At 47.4% G+C, this 18,494-nt stretch overlaps 1 protein-coding gene across 6 annotated transcripts in view; it reads left to right on the top strand.

Moving 5' to 3' along the window:
* Positions 1-18,494, top strand: part of SLC6A17 (solute carrier family 6 member 17) — a 118,767-nt gene that overhangs the window by 66,843 nt on the left and 33,430 nt on the right. For all 6 annotated transcript variants that reach the window (XM_069944800.1, XM_069944799.1, XM_069944801.1 and 3 more), the window contains 5 exons: positions 918-1,044; positions 1,161-1,342; positions 10,923-11,033; positions 11,123-11,364; positions 16,443-16,635. In XM_069944800.1, the coding sequence (XP_069800901.1) occupies positions 918-1,044; positions 1,161-1,342; positions 10,923-11,033; positions 11,123-11,364; positions 16,443-16,635 (855 nt within the window). The remainder of the gene's footprint in view (positions 1-917; positions 1,045-1,160; positions 1,343-10,922; positions 11,034-11,122; positions 11,365-16,442; positions 16,636-18,494) is intronic.

Raw genomic sequence — 18,494 nt, 5'->3', positions numbered from 1 at the left:
GGAATTCCTCGCCTATTGTCTAGTGTGAACGTCCCCTAACTGTGCTGCCGTCTGGGTTTTTCGCCAATACTGCAGCTCCTCTCCTATTCCGTAGTGTGAACGTCCCCTAACTGTGCTGCTGTCTGGTTTATTCGTCGATGCTGCGGCTCCTCGCCTATTCTGTAGTGTGAACGTCCCCTAACTGTGCTGATGTCCGGGTTATTCGCCGATGCTGCGGCTCCTCGCCTATTCTGTAGTGTGAACGTCCCCTAACTGTGCTGCTGTACTGGTTATTCGCCATTGCTGCGGCTCCTCGCCTATTCCGTAGTGTGAACGTCCCCTAACTGTGCTGCTGTACTGGTTATTCGCCATTGCTGCGGCTCCTTGCCTATTCCGTAGTGTGAACGTCCCCTAACTGTGCTGCTGTACTGGTTATTCGACAATGCTGCTGCTCCTCGCCTATTCCGTAGTGTGAACGTCCCCTAACTGTGCTGCTGTAAGTCGCTGATGCAGCAGCTCCTCGCCTATTCTGTAGTATGAACGTCCCCTAACTGTGCTGCTGTACTGGTTATTCGCCAATGCTGCTGCTCCTCGCCTATTCCATAGTGTGAACGTCCCCTAACTGTGCTGCTGTTAGTCGCTGATGCAGCAGCTCCTCGCCTATTCCATAGTGTGAACGTCCCCTAACTGTGCTGCTGTTAGTCGCTGATGCAGCAGCTCTTCGCCTATTCCATAGTGTGAACGTCCCCTAACTGTGCTGCTGTACTGGTTATTCGCCAATGCTGCTGCTCCTCGCCTATTCCATAGTGTGAACGTCCCCTAACTGTGCTGCTGTTAGTCGCTGATGCAGCAGCTGTATTACGGACGGCTAACGTGCTGCTCATGTGCTTGTGTGACTCTTCCTCCATATAATCGGGGTTCTTTCTGGCTTCTCTCAGGTCTGCTTCTTTGTCGGCCTCTACTATAACGTTATCATTGGATGGAGCATATTCTACTTCTTCCAGTCTTTCCAGTATCCTCTCCCCTGGAATGAATGTCCAAGCGTGAAGAACGGCTCTGTCATCCGTAAGTTGGGACCAATATATCTCACTGTTATTTCTCATGACGTTCGGCTTAGATTTGATCTTTATTTTTCACGGACATCACGGATGTGCGTTGACCCCATCTGTTATGTTTTTCAGTGGTGGAAGCGGAGTGCGACAAAAGCTCAGCGACAACCTACTTCTGGTATCGGGAAACGCTGGACATTTCCAACTCCATATCGCAGGGAGGAGGTCTGAACTGGAAAATGACCTTGTGTCTCCTGACTGCATGGTGTATTGTGGGACTGGCTATGATTAAAGGCATACAGTCCTCAGGCAAGGTAATACATGTCGGCCAAGACCATCTCAGTAGACTGGGAAGAGAGCCTTTCTGCTGGTTATAGTAGTATAGTTCTAGTATAAGCACTGGGAGAATTCTGATGGGCCTCCTCTTGTGTCACTGTATCTGTGGCTGACTGGCTGTGCAGATGGCAAGATGGCTCGCCCATCTTCTCCCTCCCTGTGCCCCTCTCCTGAACTCATGGGGATGCCAGCCGAGACCGCAGCTTCCTGCTGAAGGAGGAAAAAGGTGTTAAGAGAGTCCTCTGCCTCCTGCATCAAGGTGGGACAGGGACCTGGTGCTAGAATTCTGATATCGGGGGGGGGGGGGGGGGGGGTTGAATAAAATAGCCAGTATACTTACTACTCCCAGTGCCTGCGCCGCATCACTGAGCTCCACCGGCTGTCATCTTCTCCCGCTTTCCTGGTACGTCACCACCCGGTGTAACAGGCCAGAGTATATACCCCCAGCCCAGACTATACCCCGTATAACAGGCCAGAGTATATACCCCCAGCCCAGACTATACCTGGTGTAACAGAGTATATACCCCCAGCCCAGACTATACCCGGTGTAACAGAGTATATACCCCAGCCCAGACTATACCCGGTGTAACAGGCCAGAGTATATACCCCCAGCCCAGACTATACCCGGTGTAACAGAGTATATACCCCCAGCCCAGACTATACCCCGTATAACAGGCCAGAGTATATACCCCCAGCCCAGACTATACCAGGTATAACAGGCCAGAGTATATACCCCCAGCCCAGACTGTACCCCATGTAACAGGCCAGAGTATATACCCCCAGCCCAGACTATACCCGGTGTAACAGAGTATATACCCCCAGCCCAGACTATACCCGGTGTAACAGAGTATATACCCCCAGCCCAGACTATACCCCGTATAACAGGCCAGAGTATATACCCCCAGCCCAGACTATACCAGGTATAACAGGCCAGAGTATATACCCCCAGCCCAGACTGTACCCCATGTAACAGGCCAGAGTATATACCCCCAGCCCAGACTATACCCGGTGTAACAGAGTATATACCCCCAGCCCAGACTATACCCCATGTAACAGGCCAGAGTATATACCCCCAGCCCAGACTATACCCCGTATAACAGGCCAGAGTATATACCCCCAGCCCAGACTATACCAGGTATAACAGGCCAGAGTATATACCCCCAGCCCAGACTGTACCCCATGTAACAGGCCAGAGTATATACCCCAGCCCAGACTATACCCGGTGTAACAGAGTATATACCCCCAGCCCAGACTATACCCCATGTAACAGGCCAGAGTATATACCCCCAGCCCAGACTATACCCCATGTAACAGGCCAGAGTATATACCCCCAGCCCAGACTATACCCGGTGTAACAGGCCAGAGTATATACCCCCAGCCCAGACTATACCCGGTGTAACAGGCCAGAGTATATACCCCCAGCCCAGACTGTACCCCATGTAACAGGCCAGAGTATATACCCCCAGCCCAGACTATACCCAGTATAACAGGCCAGAGTATATACCCCCAGCCCAGACTATACCCGGTGTAACAGAGTATATACCCCCAGCCCAGACTATACCCCATGTAACAGGCCAGAGTATATACCCCCAGCCCAGACTATACCCCATGTAACAGGCCAGAGTATATACCCCCAGCCCAGACTATACCCCGTATAACAGGCCAGAGTATATACCCCCAGCCCAGACTATACCAGGTATAACAGGCCAGAGTATATACCCCCAGCCCAGACTGTACCCCATGTAACAGGCCAGAGTATATACCCCCAGCCCAGACTATACCCGGTGTAACAGGCCAGAGTATATACCCCCAGCCCAGACTATACCCGTTGTAACAGAGTATATACCCCCAGCCCAGACTATACCCCATGTAACAGGCCAGAGTATATACCCCCAGCCCAGACTATACCCCATGTAACAGGCCAGAGTATATACCCCTAGCCCAGACTATACCTGAGGTTAAAATGGCCTAGGCTAGATTATATCCCGGGCATATTTCGGCCTAGGCTAGATTATACCCCGGGTATATTTCGGCCTGGGCTTGATTATATCCCGGGTATATTTCGGCCTAGGCTAGATTATATCCCGGGCATATTTCGGCCTAGGCTAGATTATATCCCGGGCATATTTCGGCCTAGGCTAGATTATATCCTGGGTATATTTCGGCCTAGGCTAGATTATATCCCGGGCATATTTCGGCCTAGGCTAGATTATATCCCGGGCATATTTCGGCCTAGGCTAGATTATACCCCGGGTATATTTCGGCCTAGGCTAGATTATATCCTGGGTATATTTCGGCCTAGGCTAGATTATATCCTGGGTATATTTCGGCCTAGGCTAGATTATATCCCGGGTATATTTCGGCCTAGGCTAGATTATATCCCGGGCATATTTCGGCCTAGGCTAGATTATATCCCGGGCATATTTCGGCCTAGGCTAGATTATATCCCGGGTATATTTCGGCCTAGGCTAGATTATATCCCGGGTATATTTCGGCCTAGGCTAGATTATATCCCGGGTATATTTCGGCCTAGGCTAGATTATACCCCGGGTATATTTCGGCCTAGACTAGATTATATCCCGGGTATATTTCAGCCTAGGCTAGATTATATCCCGGGTATATTTCGGCCTAGGCTAGATTATACCCCGGGTATATTTCGGCCTAGACTAGATTATATCCCGGGTATATTTCGGCCTAGGCTAGATTATATCCCGGGTATATTTCGGCCTAGGCTAGATTATATCCCGGGTATATTTCAGCCTAGGCTAGATTATATCCCGGGCATATTTCGGCCTAGGCCAATTCCTCCCCCCTCAGGCCATTTTATACCCCCATGATATCAGCAGCAATATTTCGGCCTAGGCCAATTCCTCCCCCCTCAGGCCATTTTATACCCCCATGATATCAGCAGCAATATTTCGGCCTAGGCCAATTCCTCCCCCCTCAGGCCATTTTATACCCCCATGATATCAGCAGCAGTGAGTGATAGACACAAGAAATACTTACACTTACTTTCTCAACATTTTATTGGGCATTTGGCTTTGGAGTTACGTGAGAAGCTACTGATGGAAATCTTAAAAATCAAATGAGATTTATCAGACATGGTGTAAAGTGAGACTGGCTCTGTCGCCCCCGGCAACCAATCAGATTCCACCTTCCATTTTCCATAGAGTCTGTGAGGAATGAAAAGTGGGATCTGATTGGACATTTATCATTGTGTTTGCACAAATTTTTTTTCGGGGGGGGGGGTTAATAAGGAGATTTTGTGCACTTCATGAATATCTGCCCAAGACTTATTAAGGGTTTTGCGCTATTTTACATCAGTTTCCAATGCCTGCGCCTTTTTTTTTATGTTTGCAAAAAAAGGGGGGGGGGGTTGTATTAACTAGTTTTCGTTAGATTTATCATGTGCAAATTTTCGTTTTTTTTTTTTTGTGTGTGCAAAATCCTACCCCAGCGTAGCTTCATAGCTTTGGCTGGGTTTACACTGTGTTTTTGAAGTTCATTTTTTTTCCATCTGTTTTTCGCAAAATAGATGAAAAAAAGGAAGCGTTTGTGTGCCTCCGTTTTCATCAGTTTTTCCATTAACTTCCATAATTAAAAACTGATCAAAATGCATACACGAAAAACGTGGTTGACCGTGTTTTTGTGTACGCTAAAAAAAGATGCGTTTTGATCCGTTTTTTTATTTGTTTTTTTTTTTTTTTTTGTTGCAAAAGATCAACTGCAAAAAATGCAGTTTGAACCAATCCCTAGGCATGCATTGTGCAAGATGTATCAAGGCACCTGCATCTAATGATGATTTTTGTGCAACAATCGTAACTTTTGGCGCAGCCCATAAAAACCTTCTCCTTCTCAAAAAAAAAGTGGAGATGATAAAGTGATGGGACAGCGCCATCTACTGTCAGTACAATGTAAGCTGATAGGACAGCGCCACCTACTGTCAGTATAATGTAAGCTGATGGGACAGCGCCATCTACTGTCAGTACAATGTAAGCTGATGGGACAGCGCCACCTACTCTCAGTACAATGTAAGCTGATGGGACAGCGCCACCTACTGTACTGAATTTCCTGTAGCCTAGGCTATGTTACATCCCCTGGTATAGACTATATCCCCTCCTGTATACTGTGGCCTGGCTATGTTACACCCCTGGTATAGACTATATCCCCTCCTGTATACTGTGGCCTGGGCTATGTTACACCCCCGGTATAGTATATATCCCCTCCTGTATACTATGGCCTGGGCTATGTTACACCCCCCGGTATAGTATATATCCCCTCCTGTATACTGTGGTCTGGGCTATGTTACACCCCTGTATAGAATATATCCCCTCCTGTATACTGTGGCCTGGGCTATGTTACACCCCCCTGGTATAGTATATATCCCCTCCTGTATACTGTGGCCTGGGCTATGTTACATCCCCTGGTATAGAATATATCCCCTCCTGTATACTGTGGCCTGGGCTATGTTACACCCCCTGTATAGTATATATCCCCTCCTGTATACTGTGGCCTGGGCTATGTTACACCCCTGGTATAGAATATATCCCCTCCTGTATACTGTGGCTTGGGCTATGTTACACCCCTGGTATAGAATATATCCCCTCCTGTATACTGTGGCCTGGGCTATGTTACACCCCCGGTATAGTATATATCCCTCCTGTATACTGTGGCCTGGGCTATGTTACACCCCCCCGGTATAGTATATATCCCCTCCTGTATACTGTGGCCTGGGCTATGTTACATCCCCCGGTATAGTATATATCCCCTCCTGTATACTGTGGCCTGGGCTATGTTACATCCCCTGGTATAGAATATATCCCCTCCTGTATACTGTGGCCTGGGCTATGTTACACCCCCCGGTATAGTATATATCCCCTCCTGTATACTGTGGCCTGGGCTATGTTACATCCCCCGGTATAGAATATATCCCCTCCTGTATACTGTGGCCTGGGCTATGTTACATCCCCTGGTATAGAATATATCCCCTCCTGTATACTGTGGCCTGGGCTATGTTACACCCCCTGGTATAGAATATATCCCCTCCTGTATACTGTGGCCTGGGCTATGTTACATCCCCCAGTATAGTATATATCCCCTCCTGTATACTGTGGCCTGGGCTATGTTACACCCCCCGGTATAGAATATATCCCCTCCTGTATACTGTGGCCTGGGCTATGTTACATCCCCCGGTATAGTATATATCCCCTCCTGTATACTGTGGCCTGGGCTATGTTACATCCCCTGGTATAGTATATATCCCCTCCTGTATACTGTGGCCTGGGCTATGTTACACCCCCCGGTATAGAATATATCCCCTCCTGTATACTGTGGCCTGGGCTATGTTACACCCCCCTGGTATAGTATATATCCCCTCCTGTATACTGTAGCCTGGGCTATGTTACACCCCCGGTATAGAATATACCCCTCCTGTATACTGTGGCCTGGGCTATGTTACATCCCCCGGTATAGTATATATCCCTCCTGTATACTGTGGCCTGGGCTATGTTACATCCCCCAGTATAGTATATATCCCCTCCTGTATACTGTGGCCTGGGCTATGTTACATCCCCTGGTATAGAATATATCCCTCCTGTATACTGTAGCCTGGGCTATGTTACACCCCCCGGTATAGAATATATCCCCTCCTGTATACTGTGGCCTGGGCTATGTTACACCCCCTGGTATAGAATATATCCCCTCCTGTATACTGTGGCCTGGGCTATGTTACACCCCCGGTATAGAATATATCCCCACCTGTATACTGTAGCCTGGGCCAGAACTGAGAAAACCAGTGACATGATAACTTGGAGGGATAAAGTCTGGTCTATTCTATTTTACACCCCCAAATATAGAGTTTATCCCCCGGGGTATATAGTGGCCTGCGCTAGACTGTCCGCAGGTTTATAGTATGGCCTAGGCTATATTACACCCCTGGGTATGATAATATATGCCCTGGTGTATACTGTGGCCTGGGCCTGGGGTGAGAAAACCAGTGAGGTAATAACATTATGGCCGGAGAGATATAGCATGGCCTAGGCTGCTTTACACCCCCAGGTGTAGGGTTTATCCCCCGGGGTATACTGTGGCCTGGTTCGAAATCAGATGGATATATTCTGGCCTGGGCTGTTTTATACCCCAGGGTTTAGTTTGCCCTAGGCTATATTACACCCTGGGGTATAATTTGGTCTAGGCTATGTTACACCCTGGGGTATATTCTAGCCTGGAGGGGTATAGTTTGGCCTAGGCTATTTTATATCCCGGGGTATACTCTGGGCGGGGGTTATTCTGGCCTGCTACACCGGATTCAATGTGACAGACTGGTGGGATTTAGCCCGCTCAGCCAATCAGTGGCTGTAGTGGTGTCCCGCCTCCATCACTGACTGGCTGAGCAGGGTATTTGTCAACCCAATTGTGACATAGCCATTGGGGAGCTCAGAAGAGAGCAGACGTGGGACGCGGCACTGCGCAGGCATCGGGAAAGGTGATTATGACTTCTTTTTTATGTTCCCCAAACCCCAAATATTTCTTTGGCCCGGGGCTGGATTTCTCCTTTCAGTCGGCATCCATGTGGGCCGAGGGTGGCAGATCTGGTTATATAATCTGGCTGCATTGAGCAGATAGTCCTGCATTGCTGCATAGTGTAGAGCCCGCACCTCTTAGGACCTCAGGGTGGTGCAGCCCTGTGTATTCGGTTGGGGTGTCCGGTAAGGGCGATTATCGCCCAAATCAGCCCATTTCTTTACACCCAATCCTAAGATCATCGGCCGCCGACAGCTGACGATTCTGCAAACAGTATACATTACCTATCCACGCTCCAGGGATCCTCCCGCGCTCTGCTTCTTCCTAGGTCCTGCACTCTGCCCTGGAGCGTGGATAGGTAATGTATACTGTATAAGCAAGGGCTGCAAGGACATCGGTACCCTTGCTTAACGATTATCGGGCCGTGTAATGGGCCCAGTAAAGTAGTACTGGGGCTTGTTTACAGTATTCATCGGGCCCCCGTCGGCCCTTGTAATAGGAGCCTGGAAAAGGTATGAGACAATGTCCCTTACGTCAGTAACAGACTCGGCGGGGGATTCTAAGATTAGCCCATCTGGACCAATGACCCTACTCTTTGCATAGAGTGGGTTTGTAGGCGCTCTGTAACCTCTGTGCCCTGTGCAGCGGTCATCCTACAGGCGAGGGAAGGCTGAACTGCTGATGTTTAAAAAATTTTTATCTACTGGTGTCACATGGTGCTGCAATGCTGTAGAGATCACTTTACAGCAGCCTCCTCCTTATCATCACACAACGGAACAGGAAGGCTTAGCTTAGTTTTGGGATTTGTTGCCATTGTGAACACTGTAAAATTTCAGGATTATTTGTAGAATGGAAAATAACAAAACCTCAAAAATAAACATAGAACACAAAATGCATTGGTCCCGGGGGCTGCAGGAGTTGTGTGTAATACAGGGAGACAGCCTATTTGTAGGCTCTTTTCTATTCTTATCCTGTCCCACCAGTGATACCTGGCTGTAACTGCATTATTATGTAGCCCCACCCCCACCCCCAATACCATGCTCCATCATTATGTGCATTAAGTGATTGCAGGGGGCCAGTGTGGTACTACAGGGGGTGACAGGGACCCCCACAGCTTCTATGACAAGTCCATATAGGTCCTCGGCGATGAATCTCCGTAACTACAGATGGGAAAGGAGGAGGTCTGTGTGTTCCAGATATAGACGTGTATATATAGATGTATATCCAGCGCTCTGGTGGCTGCAGGTTACAGGATTCTCCTCCAGATGCCAAATAATCACCAGGGTTTTCTTTCTTTTACTGCAAAAGTAAAGACCTAGGAGCAATAGTCTGCAGAAATGCAGCCAAAGCACAAAAAAACGGCAACCGAGAGGATAGTCGCACTATGTAGGATGGTATCATATCTGTATACTATAATATTAGAATGGTATATGTGTATAATATATATAATATCAGGGTGGTATATGTATATAATATTATATATTATACACATATACCACCCTGATATTATATATTATACACATATAACACCCTGATATTATATATTATACACATATACCACCCTGATATTATATATATATCAGGGTGGTATATGTGTATAATATATAATATCAGGGTGGTATATGTGTATAATATATAATATCAGGGTGGTATATGTGTATAATATATAATATCAGGGTGGTATATGTGTATAATATATATAATATCAGGGTGGTATATGTGTATAATATATAATATCAGGATGGTATATGTGTATAATATATAATATCAGGGTGGTATATGTGTATAATATATTATATATAATATCAGGGTGGTATATGTGTATAATATATATAATATCAGGGTGGTATATGTGTATAATAATATATAATATCAGGATGGTATATGTGTATAATATATAATATCAGGGTGGTATATGTGTATAATATATATAATATCAGGGTGGTATATGTGTATAATAATATATAATATCAGGGTGGTATATGTGTATAATAATATATAATATCAGGGTGGTATATGTGTATAATATATATAATATCAGGGTGGTATATGTGTATAATATATAATATCAGGATGGTATATGTGTATAATATATATAATATCAGGGTGGTATATGTGTATAATATATATAATATCAGGATGGTATATGTGTATAATATATAATATCAGGGTGGTATATGTGTATAATATATAATATCAGGGTGGTATATGTGTATAATATATAATATCAGGGTGGTATATGTGTATAATATATAATATCAGGGTGGTATATGTGTATAATATATAATATCAGGGTGGTATATGTGTATAATATATAATATCAGGGTGGTATATGTGTATAATATATAATATCAGGGTGGTATATGTGTATAATATATAATATCAGGGTGGTATATGTGTATAATATATAATATCAGGGTGGTATATGTGTATAATATATAATATCAGGGTGGTATATGTGTATAATATATAATATCAGGATAGTGTATGTGTATAATATATATAATATCAGGATGGTATATGTGTATAATATATAATATCAGGATGGTATATGTGTATAATATATAATATCAGGGTGGTATATGTGTATAATATATATAATATCAGGGTGGTATATGTGTATAATATATATAATATCAGGGTGGTATATGTGTATAATATATAATATCAGGATAGTGTATGTGTATAATATATATAATATCAGGGTGGTATATGTGTATAATATATAGTATCAGGGTGGTATATGTGTATAATATCAGGGTAGTATATGTGTATAATATATATAATATCAGGGTGGTATATGTGTATAATATATATAATATCAGGGTAGTATATGTGTATAATATATATAATATCAGGGTGGTATATGTGTATAATATATATAATATCAGGGTAGTATATGTGTATAATATATATAATATCAGGGTGGTATATGTGTATAATATATATAATATCAGGGTGGTATATGTGTATAATATATAACTCCTCAGTAGTGTTGGTGTCCTCTCAGTGACGCTCTCCGCTTTCGTCCTGCAGGTGATGTACTTCAGCTCCCTCTTCCCCTACGTGGTTCTGGTCTGCTTCCTTGTCCGTGGATTGTTACTCCGAGGCTCCGTCGATGGGATCCTTCATATGTTGACGCCAAAGGTGATGCTCTTTAGTTTCCTACTTGTCGCATCTCATCATGAATCAATGTTAGGAAAAATAAAACTGATGTCCGTTCTCCGGTTCCCAAGGTTGAGAAGATGCTGGACCCCCAGGTGTGGCGGGAGGCGGCCACCCAGGTCTTCTTCGCTCTGGGTCTCGGCTTTGGTGGAGTCATCGCCTTCTCCAGCTACAACAAGCAGGATAATAACTGCCAGTTTGATGCGGCGCTCGTCTCCTTCATCAACTTCTTCACCTCGGTCCTGGCCACCCTGGTTGTGTTTGCCGTCCTCGGCTTCAAGGCGAACATGATGAATGAGAAATGTGTGGTACAGTGAGTATTATAAATAAGGATGGGGTCACACTGTCTTATTGCAGGCCGTTGTTTGCTAAAGAAAATGGACGAAAAAACAGCTGTATTTGTGTGCATTTTCATCTGTTTTTTTCCCCCATTGACTTCCATTATAAAAACCAGATCAAAACGCTTTTTTTTTTTTTTTTTTTTTAGCGGGCGCAACCTTGTTTTTTTTTTCTAATATATAATGGACGTCAATGGAAAAACGGATCAGAAGTACAGAAATGCCTCAACTCCCAGCCGTCCCCCCTCCAGCCGTCCCCCCTCCAGCCGTCCCCCCTCCAGCCGTCCCCCCTCCAGCCGTCCCCCCTCCAGCCGTCCCCCCTCCAGCTGTCCCCCCTCCGCCCCCTCCACAGCCATCCCCTCCACAGCCATCCCCTCCACAGCCGCCCCCTCCACAGCCGCCCCCTCCTGCCATCCCCTCTCCAGCCACCCCCCTCTAACCGCACCCTCTAACCGCCCCCTCCAGCCATCCCCTCCAGCCATCCCCTCCACAGCCACCCCCCTCCAGCCCTTCAGACGCCCCCTCCAGCCACCCCCCTTCCAGCCACCCCCCTCCAGCCGCTCACCTTCCAGCCACCCCCCTCCAGCTGCTCACCTTCCAGCCACCCCCCTCCAGCCGCTCACCTTCCAGCCACCCCCTCCAGCCGCACACCTTCCAGCCACCGCCTCCAGCCGCTCACCTTCCAGCCACCCCCCTCCAGCCGCTCACCTTCCAGCCACCCCCCTCCAGCCGCTCACCTTCCAGCCACCGCCTCCAGCCGCTCACCTTCCAGCCACCCCCTCCAGCCGCACACCTTCCAGCCACCGCCTCCAGCCGCTCACCTTCCAGCCACCCCCCTCCAGCCGCTCACCTTCCAGCCACCCCCCTCCAGCCGCTCACCTTCCAGCCACCCCCCTCCAGCCGCTCACCTTCCAGCCACCTCCCTCCAGCCGCTCACCTTCCAGCCACCCCCCTCCAGCCACGCCCCCTTCCAGCTGCCCCCCTCCAGCCACCCCCTCCAGTATGAAGGTGGAGGGGTAACTTATGTGGGCAGACACGCTGGAGCCAGGAGGTAAGGGAATGTACGTGTTTTCATCCCTCCCCGGCGATTGTGAAAAAAAGGGTCACGGCCACAGTACCACATTAATCCAAATTTTACTGAGCTGCATTTACTACTATTGTACTAATTACACAGAACAGTCCAGAATTGCTCTCTATGGTGTCCCAGAACCGTATCCTAAGGATTCTGATTACATTAAACAGTGCAATATGACGCTCCACCCCACCTTACCACGCCTCCTCCCCACCTTACCACGCCTCCTCCCCACCTTACCACGCCTCCTCCCCACCTTACCACGCCTCCTTCCCACCTTACCGCTCCTCCACCCCACCTTACCACGCCTCCACCCCACCTTATCACGCCTCCTTCCCACCTTACCGCTCCTCCACCCCACCTTACCACGCCTCCACCCCACCTTACCACGCTCCCTCTCCACCTTACCACGCTCCCTCTCCACCTTACCACGCTCCCTCTCCACCTTACCACGCTCCCTCCCCACCTTACCACGCCTCCACCCCACCACGCTCCCTCTCCACCTTACCACGCCTCCACCCCACCACGCTCCCTCTCCACCTTACCACGCCTCCATCCCACCTTACCACGCCTCCTCCTCACCTTACCACGCTCCCTCTCCACCTTACCACGCTCCCTCTCCACCTTACCACACCTTCTCTCCACCTTACCACACCTCCTCCCCACCTTACCACTCCTCCTCCCCACCTTACCACTCCTCCTCCCCCCCTTACCACTCCTCCTCCCCACCTTACCACACCTCCTCCTCACCTTGCCACGCTCCCTCTCCACCTTACCACACCTTCTCTCCACCTTACCACACCTCCTCCCCACCTTACCACTCCTCCTCCCCACCTTACCACTCCTCCTCCCCCCCTTACCACTCCTCCTCCCCACCTTACCACACCTCCTCCTCACCTTACCACGCTCCCTCTCCACCTTACCACACCTCCTCTCCACCTTACCACGCTCCCTCTCCACCTTACCACGCTCCCTCTCCACCTTACCACACCTCCTCTCCACCTTACCACGCTCCCTCCCCACCTTACCACGCCTCCTCCCCACCTTACCACACTTCCTCCCCACCTTACCACGCCTCCTCCCCACCTTACCACGCCTCCACCTCACCTTACCACGCCTCCACCTCACCTTACCACGCCTCCACCCTACCTTACCACGCCTCCACCCTACCTTACCACGTTCCCTCTCCACCTTACCACGCCTCCATCCCACCTTACCACGCCTCCATCCCACCTTACCACGCCTCCTCCTCACCTTACCACGCTCCCTCTCCACCTTACCAAGCCTCCTCTCCACCTTACCACGCCTCCTCCTCACCTTACCACGCTCCCTCCTCACCTTACCACGCCTCCTCCCCACCTTACCACGCCTCCTCCCCACCTTACCACGCTCTCTCCCCACCTTACCACGCCTCCTCCCCACCTTACCACGCTCCCCCTCCACTTTACCACGCCTCCTCCTCACCTAACCACGCCTTCTCCCCATCTTACCACTCCTCCTCCCCGCCTCCTCTCCACCTTACCCCGCCTCCTCCCCACCTTACCCCGCCTCCTCCCCACCTCCTCCCCACCTTACCACGCCTCCTCCCCACCTTACCACGCCTCCTCCCCACCTTACCACGCCTCCTCCCCACCTTACCACGCCTCCTCCCCACCTTACCACGCCTTTCCACATTTCTACCCAACCTTCTTAGATCTCCACCCTTCTAGGGGGCGGCTCTATATACTGGGGCAGATCTATCTACTAGGGGCAGATCTACATACTGGGGCAGATCGATCTACTTGGGGGCAGATCTATATACTGGGGCAGCTCTATTTACTGGGGCAGATTTACCTACTAGGGGGAGTCTCTATATACAGAGGCAGATCTATCTACTAGGGGACAGATCTATATACTGGGGCAGATGTATCTCCGGAAGGCCGGGCAGTGTATGTCAGGGCAGCCTGTGCTCTGTGGGTGTATGGGCACTTGTCACGGTAGCCTAGATTTGGCGTTGAAACCAACCCCTGGATAAACTGGAGCATTGCTTTCCAGAGTTTCAGATAACCCAAGTATAACCTGGTGTGAAAGTGCGGGTGCAGCAAGAACAGACCAGAGCCCGGTAGCTTAACCAGAATAACGGTTGTTTACTTAAGGTCTTCAGTGCAACTTTGGCAACTGCAGATGAGAGGTAGTAGAGGTGGTTTGTATACCAGAGGACAGTGGAGAAAAGCATCTTGAGGGCCCCTGTCCAATGTAGCTGTGCCAGGATAGCGTAGGGAAGAGTAGTAGAAGAAGATACTCATACTCACATATAGGTAACTCTGATCTGACCGCCTTATGCCCTATATAGTTTCGGGCTACCCGTCCTGCTAGGGTAGTACGAGGTCCCAGGTCCCTGCGGTGGACTGAGCAGACTTCCCAGGGTTTCCCAGAATGGCCATGCTTTGCAGTAGGATACATAGGCTGACTGCAGCTTTGTCTTACTGGGGTCAGTACCATACTCAGGTATACTGCCCTGTATCTTGTAGAGAGTATCCCTGGCATGGACAAAGTGATCCTCAGAGGACGTCCTCCCTCCTGAGGGGTCTAGCACTCTCAGTCTCTGTCTCTCTCTGAACTGACCAGAGAACTCCCCCTACCAGGAACCAACCTCCTCATATAGGGGCAAACTAAGCTTACTGGTGATTGGTGGGGCCGTATGTGTGTGAGAGAAAGGAAAGGCCATAGGGCAGAAAAAGAGGGAAAGAAGACCTGCAACTGTGACAGGATAAAACATGACATGTGACACAACATTTAACCCATGGCTTCCCTCAGCTGTGCATGGAACCAGATACATACAAAAAATATAGCGACATCTAGTGGGAAAAACAACCAGTTCACTGTTCACAGTTCATCCCACTGTGAGGACCTGAGTGAGCTACTTTGTCCAGGTGCATAAAGAACTTAGTGGCACACCTGTGCTGGGACACTGCCTATCTACTAGGGGGGCAGCTCTATCTACTAGGGGGCAGCTCTATCTACTAAGGGGCAGATCTATCTACTAGGGGGCAGATCTATCTACTAGGGGGCAGATCTATCTACTAGGGGGCAGATCTATCTACTAGGGGGCAGATCTATCTACTAGGGGGCAGATCTATCTACTAGGGGGCAGATCTATCTACTAGGGGGCAGCTCTATCTACTAGGGGGCAGCTCTATCTACTAGGGGGCAGCTCTATCTACTAGGGGGCAGCTCTATCTACTAGGGGGCAGCTCTATCTACTAGGGGGCAGCTCTATATACTGGGGGGCAGCTCTATATACTGGGGGACAACCATACCTAACTGGGGAGAGCTGTATCTACTGGGGGGCGGAGAGACTATGCAGCCGTAGGGAGTCCTAGAAAACATGGCTGCAGCCTATGGCCTACGGCTCTATCCAGGTCTTCCAGGCAGCCTCAGGCTCCACCCCCCAGTGATCAGATGCCGGGACTTCTGGGTTCGGACAGACTCCAGTTGTGCTCCTCTCTGGCGGCTGCAGGACGGTTATATACATATATGTGTTGGGAGCATCCGCATGTGTTGTCCTTTTTTAATAACTATCCGAGTTAGAGTCCCGGCGGAGTAAGAATCCTACTTTTAGGGCTAGGTAAGAATCCCGTCAAATTAATGTGTAGAGCAGAGTGTGGTGACATCACTCAGGGGGTGGGACTAGAGGTCAGAGACAAGATCCAGCCACGCCTCCTGTGACATCAGAGGGTGATGCGTTGTCTGCAGAGAGAGGGAGGAGCCTGGACGCTGGAGACAATACACATTTTGTAGTTCTGTCAGCGATGAAGCCAGGACTATGGGTGATATCAGAAATCGATATATCTCAGGGTGATTCTTTTTGTTAAATAATACCAATATAATAATTTTCTGATCCCGGAGTACCCCTTTAGGTGGCAATACATCAAACTGACCCCCCTTCACTAAATGTCTCATTCCTTGGTTTATTTTATTATTTCTTTTGTTTCCCGTTAGAAATGCTGAGAAAATCCTCGGTTACTTGAACTCCGGAATTCTCAGCCATTTCCTGATACCGCAACATGTCAACTTTTCTCACTTGACGACGGCCGATTATGCCGACATGTACGAAGTCATTAAAAGAGTGAAGGAGGATGGATTCCAGGATCTCCACCTGGACGCCTGTTTACTGGAGGACGAACTAAATAAGGTAAATGAGGTGTTTATATGACGTATTACACGACGGCGCTGAGAGCCGGGTCATGGGGTGGGGAACAAAGACGCAGAACTAATGGCCTCATGTTTGCTCCATGCATTTATATATGGTGTATATTGTATGTATGGAGTGAATGGTATATAGGGTGTATATGATATGATATGTATACCATATGATATATGGTATACAGTGGTGCCTTGGATTAGGAGTAAAATTAGTTCTGGGACGGTGCTTGTAATCCAAATCACTCTTATACCAGAGCAAATTTTCCCATAAGAAATCACTGATCTGCAGACAATTGGTTCCACACCCCAAATATACTGATTATTATTCTGAATAACATGTAGAAGAGATGAAACAATGAGAAGCAGCTGAATGTGTGATATTATAAGTTACTGTACAGTATAGCAGCATGTGGTGTATAATGTATATTAACTGTATAACCCTGATAACACAGCAGCTGGATATGTGATATATAAGTTACTGTACAGTATAGCAGCATGTGGTGTATAATGTATAGTAACTGTATAACCCTGATGACACAGCAGCTGGATATGTGATATATAAGTTACTGTACAGTATAGCAGCATGTGGTGTATAATGTATAGTAACTGTATAACCCTGATAACACAGCAGCAGCTGGATATGTGATATATAAGTTACTGTACAGTATATCAATCAGCATGTGGTATATAATGTATAGTAACTGTATAACCCTGATAACACTGCAGCTGGATATGTGATATATAAGTTACTGTACAGTATAGCAGCATGTGGTGTATAATGTATAGTAACTGTATAACCCTGATAACACAGCAGCAGCTGGATATGTGATATATAAGTTACTGTACAGTATAGCAGCATGTGGTGTATAATGTATAGTAACTGTATAACCCTGATGACACAGCAGCTGGATATGTGATATATAAGTTACTGTACAGTATAGCAGCATGTGGTGTATAATGTATAGTAACTGTATAACCCTGATAACACAGCAGCTGGATATGTGATATATAAGTTAATGTACAGTATAGCAATCAGCATGTGGTATATAATGTATAGTAACTGTATAACCCTGATGACACAGCAGCTGGATATGTGATATATAAGTTACTGTACAGTATAGCAGCATGTGGTATATAATGTATAGTAACTGTATAACCCTGATAACACAGCTGGATATGTGATATATAAGTTACTGTACAGTATAGCAGCATGTGGTGTATAATGTATAGTAACTGTATAACCCTGATAACACAGCAGCTGGATATGTGATATATAAGTTACTGTACAGTATAGCAGCATGTGGTATATAATGTATAGTAACTGTATAACCCTGACAACACTGCAGCTGAATATGTGATATATAAGTTACTGTACAGTATAGCAGTATGTGGTATATAAAATGTATAGTAACTATATAACCCTGATAACACAGCAGCAGCTGGATATGTGATATATACGTTACTGTACAGTATAGCAGCATGTGGTGTATAATGTATAGTAACTGTATAACCCTGATAACACAGCAGCTGGATATGTGATATATAAGTTACTGTACAGTATAGCAGCATGTGGTATATAATGTATAGTAACTATATAACCCTGATAACACAGCAGCTGGATATGTGATATATAAGTTACTGTACCGTATAGCAGCATGTGGTATATAATGTATAGTAACTGCATAATCGTGATAAAACAGCAGCAGCAGCTTGTAGATACAAGATGGAGCTGCAGATCCCCATAATGCAGTAGTGTAGTACAACAGGCTAGAATACAGAAGCAGGGCTGCTGTCATAGGTCTGTGTGGTCACATGGGGAAGGGGTTGTGTTCAGCATGGACCAATCCA

The sequence above is a fragment of the Dendropsophus ebraccatus genome, chromosome 11, assembly GCF_027789765.1.
Source record: "Dendropsophus ebraccatus isolate aDenEbr1 chromosome 11, aDenEbr1.pat, whole genome shotgun sequence".
Taxonomy (NCBI): Eukaryota; Metazoa; Chordata; class Amphibia; order Anura; family Hylidae; genus Dendropsophus; species Dendropsophus ebraccatus.
The sequence above is the reverse complement of the archived record's forward strand: the minus strand, read 5'-3'. Positions and strand labels throughout refer to the sequence as shown.